The sequence below is a fragment of the Phalacrocorax carbo genome, chromosome 9 (genome assembly GCF_963921805.1).
Source record: "Phalacrocorax carbo chromosome 9, bPhaCar2.1, whole genome shotgun sequence".
Lineage (NCBI taxonomy): Eukaryota > Metazoa > Chordata > Aves > Suliformes > Phalacrocoracidae > Phalacrocorax > Phalacrocorax carbo.
The window spans coordinates 8,259,389-8,270,619 of NC_087521.1; the positions used below are offsets into that span (position 1 = coordinate 8,259,389).

The 11,231-nt window shown below is 43.8% G+C and overlaps 1 protein-coding gene and 1 long non-coding RNA gene across 4 annotated transcripts in view; one reads left to right on the forward strand and one right to left on the reverse strand.

Moving 5' to 3' along the window:
- STRN3 (striatin 3) overlaps positions 1 to 4,741 on the reverse strand; it is a 66,944-nt gene extending 62,203 nt beyond the window's left edge. For all 3 annotated transcript variants that reach the window (XM_064460206.1, XM_064460205.1, XM_064460203.1), the window contains exon 1: positions 4,238 to 4,741. In XM_064460206.1, coding sequence (XP_064316276.1) covers positions 4,238 to 4,561 — 324 coding nt within the window. In that variant the 5' untranslated portion in view covers positions 4,562 to 4,741. The remainder of the gene's footprint in view (positions 1 to 4,237) is intronic.
- On the forward strand, positions 4,727 to 11,054 carry LOC135314992 (uncharacterized). The gene is made up of 3 exons (XR_010374409.1): positions 4,727 to 4,894; positions 10,151 to 10,310; positions 10,901 to 11,054. It is a non-coding gene; the product is annotated as an uncharacterized LOC135314992 (long non-coding RNA).
- Positions 11,055 to 11,231: the final 177 nt, after the last annotated feature.

The window sequence follows — 11,231 nt, forward strand, 5'->3', positions numbered from 1 at the left end:
CCAGCAGGATACACATCTTTATCTTTTTTTTGTTTTAAAGAATGTCCTGTTGAGATGCAATTCAGCCATATTTATGAGGTTCCCAGAGTTTATAAAATTCCTTTAATAAGCTGCCTTCTTCACCCCCCAGGAGAAAGAAGAAGAAGGGGGTGGGGGGGAAACAAGGAAAAAAAAAAAAACCACAAGACAAGAAGAGAAGCACGAAGCATGCAAATAAAATCCGAAATCTGTGGGGTTTGGTGGGTTTCTTTTTTATGTAAAGAACAGAAAATGTTAGATAACAAAACGCTCCCATAATGTCACTGAATAGTTGGGAAAAAGAGCATCTATAAAATTAGATAAACTAGCAACTTCAGCTGTACGTCACTGTCACTTTATATGATAGAAAATGTATTAAGAACCACATTAATCTTTATGCACATTTGAGTTACTTAAAAGGATGCACACCGTTTATACCGAAATTGTGTATACTTTGTTCTGAATATTTATGTTTCTTAATTATTATTCCTATTCATTAAAACATTTGGAAGTAGCATTCTCTCTCAACACATTCTTCAGTGAGTCTGCAGTATCAGAGAGTTCTCAGTCTCACTTCTACCTAGTTCACAAAACATGAAGGAACTGTACAATTGAGACCTTTATTTCCACTGAGCATTATCAGCCTGTAAGCACCAAAAGAAGAAAGTGGAACTCTATTTTCCCCAAAAAGTTGCCAAGTTCTATGATACTCCTTTTTTACACTTTATCTTCCTTCTCTGAGAGTTCCTGTAGTGCATCTCCAGTGTCTTCCCATCCAACACTATAGAGCCACTTACCTCCTAAAGCAAACAATTATTTCTAAGAAATACAGCAAGCCCATATTGCTCAATGTTATGTAACTCCTCTAAAGTGCATAAACATCTTAGAAAACACAGACTGAATTTATCTCTGTGTAACAGCTACCAACATCAAGGTCATTACACTGAGAGATCAAAGGTACAGTTACAATTACACAACACTTACAGTGAAAATCATTCTTTTAGTCCACAGAATAGAGAACAAATCCAGCCTATTACTTCAAGTGATCACCACACTGTGCAAGGCCAGACTACTTCCTTTCAACACAGCAGTGAGTAAATGCTAAAAAAGTTGCTGTGGCAGCCAGTATTACAAGTGAAAGGGAAGTAGTATACTACAGTTCAAGTACTACACTCCTGATATTTGACATTTCTGTACTTGATACTGATTTGCACACACAGATTTGGCAAATAATTATGCTGCTTCACTTGTGCACACAGACAGAACAGCCATGTACCTGAACAGTTGGAACAGATAGTGTAAAATTATTAAGGTTGAAAGTCTGATGTGAACACCGACTTAAGTCAGGACTTCTCCAGATCCAAAGGGTTGAGACCCTCTGTCAGTCATTATGGCTATGATATAAACCCCAAGATGACAGAGTCACATGTACTTTAAATTAATTATAAAAATATATCCCACAGACAGGTAGAACAATAGAGTGAGAAGTTCATTACAAGATCCAAGAAAGACTAAACTGTTACTGCAGATTGTTCCCTGCACCATCACCCCTCTATGCAAAGAGCACTTTTATTAGGGGTGGGCAATTCTTCCAGTCAATTGAACTATACAGGAAAAAAAAAAGGGAGTGGGTGGGGAAATCCCTCAGAAGTCCCAGTAATTTTATACCACAGGTAAGGAAGCATCTTATTCTTTGGAACAATAAAAGTAATAAATTCAGACAGGAAAATAAAATCACATATATCGCTAACTCATTTGGTTTTCCACATACTTTATAAAAAGCATCGTTTGCAAAGTTATCAAGTTAACTTTGAAAGAACTTGTAATTGCCAGCACTGAGAAACAATGTTTAGAGAGTTTACCATCACGCCAAAACTAAGAAGTGAGATGCGTGAGGAAAGCTGCATCTAAACCATCCAACTCTCATACTCCCATATTAATTATCTATTGTCATGCTAGCAAATTTTTTTTCCTTTCAACCCAGAAGGCCTCAATGATCAAGAAATTCACACTTGCACTTAGTATCACACAGATTAACAACACCCTCAGCAGCTTCAAGGAACAAAACTCTTGTTTGGGGTCCAAACTATTAAGGCATTATGAGTCACAAAATATATCGGGACTTTACAACTTGAGTTGTAGAACAAGAAAAAAAACACAGGCCCAGTAAACACATCTCTTCCAAAAATATTCTCACCACACTCCTCTATCGGTCTTCACCACTGTACAGGTTGACATTTAAAATCCAAAGGTAATGCCCTCCCCCGCTTCTATCCTGGTCTTCTAAAGTTATAAAAAAAACCCACCCTCATGCATTCGCACTGTGCGGTGACTATGCTGTCCCTGTCCCATGACCTGATGCACACATGAGGTAGAGTGAATCAACACATATACAGCCAGGGTCAGAACTACTATGCTACCTTCAGAAATAAGCAAGTGAAACACTATGGCCATGGATGACAAACAGCAATTACACACGAAAGCAGCAGACTTGGCAAGAACACATCACAGTGTCTAGAGGCCACATGAGTTCACAGCAGCACTTTTTCAGTCCAATAGCTTTCAAAGTCTCTGAATTGAGCTCTACATTAGAGTACATAATGCAGTACTTCGTTTTAAAGTAACAGCCCCATACAGAAAACAAACGTGTCAAGATGGTTTTGTTTGCTAATGAGTGGCACTAAGCAACTTATTTGTAAACAGTGCTACATTACTAAAAATGCCCACCAATACCCACCAAACTGATTTTAAAAACAGCCATTCCACACGGCTCAAAACAGTAAGACAGGCAGTAAGTGCAGGAAACAGCAAAACCTCTTCATTTGTTTCCCTTGGTGTTTTTATAAATTTCTTTCATAATTATAGTTGTAACAAAACCAGCACAGATCGCATGCTTATTATAAAGCTGAAAAACTCCTGAAAGAATTGCCCAGGCTCAGGTCTAGTTCTTGGTTCTGAAATCTGAATGTAAATACCTCGCAAATGTCGTCTGCTGTTGCAGCGTACTATTAAAAACTCTAATTACAGTGCAATTTGATGGAATGCCTCTTCAAGACAGTAAACATTCACTCAATACAAGAATCAACAAAATTATTCAGAAGCAATAAAAGTTGTTAACTGTTGCCTACATTTCTGTCTGATAAAAGAATAATGACTTCTATATGGATACCTCACATTCAGTGGATTTTGTGATCTGTACATAAGCTTGTGATAGTCTGTGCACAGTTTTGTTTTTATGTGCGAAACGAATTTAGTAGAGGTGTCCTTTCTATTACTAAAAGTAAACGTTAACAACAAGAGATCTATACTGGAATTCCAACGCTTGCTCTCTACCCTGAAGAGTTATTCAGTTTTTGTTTCTAAGACGATGTTCGCACTTTTATGTATAATAAAATGACCACGCTGCAGAGCCATCAACTCCTCGCTGTTCTTCAGCGGCTGCCTCTCCCATACGAAATCTCCAAAGAAACGAGACAGGGGAGCGAGCACAGGCTCGACCTGTCCCCACCCAGGGTGCCTGGCCACGTCCTGTAGAGGAGAATTACCTGAGCACCCCTTCCTCGTCCTCCCCCCGCTCGGGCGGCCGGCATCCCTGCCTCCTCACAACTCCCCCTTCTCCTCCCAACGCAACCGCTGGCCGAGCTTCGGGGCGGCGCCGGCCCCGCCAGGCCCGGAGGCTCCCGCTCCCCAGCACCCGCGCCCGGGGCTGAGGCAGCCGCCGGCCCGGGGAGCCCCGGAGTCATTGTGCCGAGGGAGATGATGGCAGCTGTCAAGGCGCCGCTCGCCCCGCCGCGGGCGGGAGGAGGAGGGCAGCCCCGCTCCGTGGCAGCGCCCGCCGCCCTTCCCTTGCCGTCCCCCGGGCCCCGCAAAGCAAGCGCGGGCAGGAGGCCTGCGGCGCCCGGGCTGCCTCCAGAGCCCGGAGCCCAGGCGGGCGCCATGCTAAAAACCAAAATGGCTGCCCCAGGGAAGGGAGCCCAGCTCAGGCCGTGAGGGGCTGCGCCTCCGCCGGCCCCGCCGCTTCGCCCGCCGGCCCTCGCCCAGGTACCGTCCCCGAACCACAGCGGCCAGCTCCGGCCTCAGGGGCCCATGGGGCCCAACGAGCCCCACTCGCCTGCACAGCCCTGTTCCCGCAGCCCGAGCGCGGCCCGCTCCCTGGAGCCCACCGCGCCGGTCCCAGCCCGCGCCTCGCCCCGCAGGAAGCCTGCCCCAGCCCCCGTACCTGGAGCTCGGCCCGTTCCACCTCCCAGTGCGCCCTCTCCATCTCGAAGCGAGCCCACTCGTGCTGGATGTAGTGCAGGATCCCCGGGATGGTGTAGTGCTGGGGCCGGGACAGCTCGGCGGGGCCCGCCGCCTCCTGGCCAGCCGGGGCCGCGGGGCCCTGGGGCTGCTGCTGCTGCCCTCCTCCGCCGCCGCCGCCAGCTCCGGCCCCCACACAGCCCCCACCCGACTGCAGGTTCACGTTCCCACCCGCCTGCGGCGGCTGCTGCGGTCTCGGGGCGGCTGCCATCCCACCGCCTCCTCCGACGCCGGGGTGCTCGTCCATTGTCTGCGGGGAGCCCTCCTCCTCGTCCCGCGGCGGGGGCCTGGAGCGGGGGCCAGGGAGGGGGCGAGTGGCGCTGGCTGGGGCGGGGAGGAGGGGGGCGGGGCGGGGGGGGAGCTGCGCCGAGCGGTATCCGGGTGTCAGAGTCGCGCCGAACCACCGCCAGCCGCCATTACAGCCGCCGAGCCCTCGGCCGGCCCGCCCACCTGCCGCCGTGGGGAAGCGGGGGGGGAGCGGAGCGGAGCGGCGCGGCGCGGCGCACGCCGGGAAATGGCTGCCCTCGCCCGCCGGCCTCCTCCTGCCGGGCGGGCACGGCGCGCATGCGCGGGAGGGGAGGTGAGGCCGTGCCCGGGGGCGGGAGCAGGCCGGGACTCCCGGGGCCCTCTTGGGGGGTGGGTGGGGTGGTCGCACACCGCCCCGGGGACAGTCGTGGGGTAGTCCGCCGCCGGGGGGAGCGGGAAGGCCCCGCGCCCCGCCTACGGCCCGGCCCCACGTGCGTCGGTGTCAGGGCCGGTAGCCCCGGACCCGGCCGCGGGGCGGGGGGGAGCGCTGAGGCGGCGGAAGTCGGGGTCGGCGGCGCCGCGGCTGCTCCGTGCCTCGGGGGCGTCAGAGGCCCTCGGGAGAGCCCGCGGGAATGCCGCCCGGCGAGGCCGGGCCTGAGCCCGGGCCTGCTTCCTAAACCGGCCGGCGAACAGCAAATCGGGGTGTGAAACGTTTAAGTCTGTAAAAGTCAGTGCGGTCTAATGGTGCACTGAATTTGCCCCACAAGGAGGGGATTTTAGTATAGATTTCTTAAATTTGTGGTATGTCTCTGGAAGTTGGCTAACCGTTTGTTAAATGGATGGTCATCTTCATGCTATGTCGATGATAAGGGATGTGGGTCACATATTCTCTCCTGATGAGAAGGGAAAGCGCAAGATGTTTGTTATTCAGTAAGCCTTTTCCACATGAGAAAGGTTTTGCAAGAAATTGCCTGTTTATTTTGTCTGGCTCAGTTTTAGCTGTGATAGCAATGCTGTGTTTGGTGCTGTAGTTTGGGTACGGTGAAAATACCTCAGTTGCACAATATTGCTCTGAAATGCAATATTTACAAATTACCATCTCCTATTTGAAATTATCTGTAGCTCACCCACTGTGAGTAAGGTAGGAGTTTGGTTTTGCCTCTCTTCAAAATCTTTACATGCTGTACTCATTCAGTAAGAGAATGGATAGTTTATTCAACAGGGCTCATTCTTGACAGAGCTGGAATTCTGTTAGTTACTGACAAAATAAATACCACTTGTCTCAGTACTGGTGTTTCCTTTCTCTACTAATCTCTCCTCAGGTGTGTATTGATATTTCAGTTGGCTTATCCCATCCTTCCTTCTCCATTAAGTCATTTCCTACTAAAATGTAATCCTACAGTCTTCCTGATTCCAGACAGATTAGCCAGTCTAAATCCAACTCCTTTCCACCCCAGCTGACTTTTTTCATTGTCTACTGACAGTATCAAACATTACTAAAAATTAGGACTTACCTCATAACCAGTTTAGCCTTTTGTTCAGCTCCAATCTTATGGGACACTCCTCATTCTTGAGTATATGGGAGTTACTGTAATTTAATTCCGTTACTATATTCAGCCAGCATTTTGACAACTCGGCAGCAAAGGAAAACTTTTTTACTCTTTCCTTCCTCCCTGACTTCCCTAGATTAATAAGGTTGCTTTTTAAAAATCACTGATCCTGAAGCTGATCACAGTATTTTATTTTAAAGCCACATAGACATAGTTGTTTCATCTTTGGATTCATTATAATGTGTACAGTAATAAGATCTAGAATACAAAAATAATTACTATTATGGATAAATACTAATAACACTGCATGTGATTTTTTTATTAAAGCCTTGTCCATGGTCCATAGGAAAAGCAAGCATATTGATAATGTTAATGGTCTTCGTTTGCTACATACTTCTATAAAATAAATTCATAGCTAGGAAGTTCAGTAGCGTAATATATACCTCAAAAATATTTGTTCCCGGGCTGTCACCTGCTTGTGCCTCTACCATTTAGTAATTTTTCCTTTTCATTAATGCTTTAACTCCAGTTTAACTGATTTTGGTCTACATTTAGTACACACATAAAGTGCAGCTACACCTCTGCATCTGGAAAACCAACTTGTTTAGAGTCAGATGTGCACAGATTTCAGTGAATTATTGGCTTGCAGTTCTACCTAACAATTATTTTTAATTCTTGGTGAAGCAGATGTATAAAAGTGTGGCCGTGCATTTCTTGTTTGCTAGATTTGATCTCTTATATGCATTTTAGCTGAGAGCCCTAGAATGTCACAAAACTTTGTTATAGTGCAATAACTAAAATGCTTCTAAATCTGCAGATGTTGATGAGAATGGTTTTAGCTTAGGAGACACAACCCTAATTTGAATTAGAAAGAAAATTAACTCTCCCAGCTAAAACTATGACAGTCTGCAAGAAGTTTCAAACTCGAGTTGTTTTTTCATGTGTTGTCACAGTATGGATAAATATTGATGAAATCTTTGACAAAATAAATTTATGTCAAGTGGTTGTATCTACTGGAGGGGTAATTAAAAATATGTTTAAAATATGTTTTATATTACTGCATATAGAATCTGCTGGGTTCGCGACATTGAAGACTTAAGACCTTTTTATCCGCAGAACAGGTATTGCAGGCTTTGCCTCTGTAAGAGGTCTCAACCAGTATCTGAAAAGACAGCATTTAGGGGTGTGACTCACAAACAGGGACAACTTATTTTGAGGTGTCTCATGCGGTTATGCAGCCTACAGAGCTGGCATGTCCTGGAAGCAGTTCCTGAACCATTGTGGTTTCTGTTTCAGCATTTTGAAGCAAACTGGGCAGGTTTCAGTTTGCCTTGAAATACAAGGCAGGAGTTACCTGTACAGGTGGGGGATAAGCCTGATTGGAGGCACTAAAATCAAGAAGCATCTCTCTTCATGAGCCTGAGTCCTTAGTCTTGTGTGTATGTGCTGGTTTAGGAGGAGTTAAAGCCATCATATTGTAAGTCATCAATGACTACATACTCCATCCATCTACCAGTGCAAGTCACACAAGCCAATCATGACACCAGTTTTTCTCTCATAGATATTTATCTGTGAGAGATACTTTAATGAGGCTGAGATCTAACAGAGTGTAACATTGCATATTTAAATCACAGTAGTGAAACTGTAGGTTGTTTGTGTGCATGCCAAGTTATCCTTACAGAATAAATATTTTGTAAAGTAAAGGAGTTCAGAAAAAAGAGCTCAGCCACTCCAGCAGGTAATTTTCTTTTGAAGGAAAGTTTGCCATTTCAAGACATTTTACGTCTTTCCCCAAGTGATCCCTCCTGAGGTTTTTGTTTCTAGGGAGTCTTCATTCTGTCATAGAGTTTCATAGGTGTTTTGTAGATTGGGTATGCACAAAGCATATACTGTAGAAATTTTGTCCAGAATAGACTAATGCATGGCTGACTCTCATGGAGAGAGCTGGACTTGACAGTCCATCAGGATCTGGATAGTCCCTTCCAGTCTTCTGTTCCTAAGCACATCTGTGATGCAGATAGTTGCCCAGTGACCTGGAATGAGACGGCCTATTCATTTCTGACAAACAGCCTTCAGATAGTAATGTCTTTCATTACTAAAATGAGCAAAATAATGTCAGAGATATTAAAGGCTCGCATCTTGTCACCAATTCCCTTGAACCATTTGATTCTATATGCATAAAAGCATATTTTAAGTATGTGCATGGATACACGCAAGCGTGTGTGTGAGGATGCACAGGAAAAACATGTAAGAGTTGTATCAGAAGAAATGGAGCTATCTTTGTAAGTAGAGTACCCATAATTGATCATAAAAGGCAGCTTCTCAAATACATAGAACTTGATGAAAGAATGGGAATTTCTCTACCCACCAACATGCACAGATACGCTTTTTGTTTGTTTATTGTACTTCACAGGTTTCTTTACATCTTCCATATGCAAAACTAATTTTAACATGTTGTCCGTATCTAAAAGTCAAGATGAAAGGAGAAGAAATAAACTTTGCTTGTTAGAAACAAAACTCAGTAATTTCCCTTTCTTGCCTAAATTGTGCAAGCAAATGTTTTTATTTCTATAAGGTTTTTTTTAGAAATATTCTTAAGGGGTTTTTTTATTTCCTTTAAAATATTTTTAAAATGGGTGTTATTCTCAAAGTCAGATTCCACAGTTACACTTGCATGCTCTCTGTAAAGTTTTAAAAAATTATTATTTGTACATGTAAATTTATTCAAGTGTTTCTGCACAAAACTGTGTTTGTGCTGCCATTTATACAAGCAAAATTTCTAGCTAAAATTTTGGAAGCTATCTTTGGAGCTGGTGGGAAAATACAGAAATAAATGGTGATACGAGTGGATCTCTTTCCTACAGATGTTAATCATCGGTTCTAATTCTCTGAATAATGATTGTCTCAAATGACAGATAACACATTTGAGTACTACAATGGTTCTACCTCCATTACAGCATGATTTTTTTTTTTAATCTATTCTGGGTAAGAGCATTTGTGAGGATTAAAAAAAAAAGCTGGTCAAAAGTATTTTCATATCTAAAACGATCCAGGCCATTCATAAGAATACACGCAGATACAGTAGTCATAACATCAGACAGAGATTAACCATGTAGAAAGATTAGGGTAATAAAGGAATAATTAGGATTAGCAATGGGATCCATTCTTCATGTATTTTCTCTGTTACATATTGCTTAACAGTAACTCAAAATACAACAGCTCTGTCAGTGCTCATGGGGTAGTTTTACTGCCCTCCCTTTCTTGGGTCTCACCTGAATATCTGCAGACATGTTAAGCCTCAGGTTTTCACTCTTTCAGGATGGATTTGGGCAACTTGCTGATTGCTGAGAACAGGACTTACACTGCTCAGTACCATTTATGACTAAATTATTAAAATAGCTTGGAAACAACTTGTCCAAAACAGAAGACTATTAATTCATACTTCAGCAGTACTAAACACAAAGATGAAGCATAAAACTAAGAAGAAAACGGAAAAGCTGTGTTGCTGTCATTATCTGTTTAGCTTGGACAGACATGTTTTGCAGTTGGTAGGAACAGCATGCATAGCTTTTGGTCTCTTGTGTCTGAGCTTGCTTAAAACAATGGGCAGCATTTCTTGGGTTGTTCCTCTTTCAGATCACAACCCTTTTTTACGTAGTTTTAAAGCTTTAGGTTTCTTTTGCTCATGAGGTTGGCCCTTGCTAGAGTGCCTCATTCTGAGGTGGAAGGGGTTGTTCATTCTTATCCTTACTTCTTGGAAGGTCTGTATCAAGAAATGACTGAGTCATGTCACTGTTTTACCTTTTTTATGCCTCAGAATATTAAGATATCTCTTCTTATTGCAACTCTAACTTCAAGCAGCAATACGAAATAGAACAGGAAAAAAGCGCCACATATTAAATGCGGAAAAGTTTTTATATATGGTACTCTCCCATTTAGTCAAAAATCTCAGCCTAAGTTGCCATCAGCAGCGAAGATCCCACCATACATTTCCATCTGGGCCCATTTTTGTCTGAATTATCTGGTTCATTCTTTCTCAGGGACTCAGTTGTGCTAGTTCAGAAGCCCGGGGCACTGTGGAAAAGCCACGCGCACCACCGCAGCAGCACTGACCAGCCTCCGTGACTCTTCTGTTGGAGTGAATCAACAAAGGTGAGCTCCTGTTCTGGGTGTGAAGAGACTTCACCGTGCCTGGCGGAGGTGAGAAAGCACTGAGGCTGTCACGATTCCAAACGGACTGTCTTGTCCTGTGGATTCATCCCAGACTCCTATTTGCTGGAGGTGTCAGTTAAAAAGTGAATTCCTGATACTTCAGGTCTGATTAGTGAAGATACTTTTAGTATAGAAATCTAAATGTCTTTGTATATGGAGTAAACCACAGTACACAGGAAAAAGGGATGGCTTGCTTAAGATCCAAGTGATGATAATAGAGGTGGCTTTTCTTTCAGAAAATAATTAGATGACCAATATGAATCAGAAGTAAGCAATAATTAATGTCAGCACAATATAGGGAATTTTTTGTATCACCGTCATGAAAGATTTAGATGTTATCATGCATTAATTGTGTATAGCCAGTTTATTCAAGTTGCTAATAATATGAGGCAGCACCTATGCAGCTTGCCTTGTTATAAAAAATCGGCATATGTAAATGTCTATGAGGTTGCTGCCTCAGAGACCTATTTTGTTTTTTTATTATTTTTTCCCCTTTTGCCTTTTTGCATTAGGATATACTGCTTTTACGCAAAGAGCTACACCATATTGTTCTGTGGATTCTCTTACCTTTTTTTCAGCTTGGTCTTTTGCAGGGGAACTGTGAGACCTTAGGAGAGAATATTTGCACCAGGCAAGGAGCAACTCTTCAGAACTGGAATAAAGAAATAGATTTTGTAGTTGCTGTGTTTCCAGTGCCTGAACTTCAAGAGTATTTGGGTTAGTAAATCTGTGATCCAAATAGAGAGTCAGATGAAAGACATTACAGTAACTGTTTTCTGGCACTACAGAAAATAACACAGAGCTTCTATTTCAGAAAATTACATCTGCAGCTTACCTTTTTTTGCACACTTTTCTAAACATGAAAGATTTCAGTTTTTAGCAAGCAGATTCTGATATATGCTGTGCTCT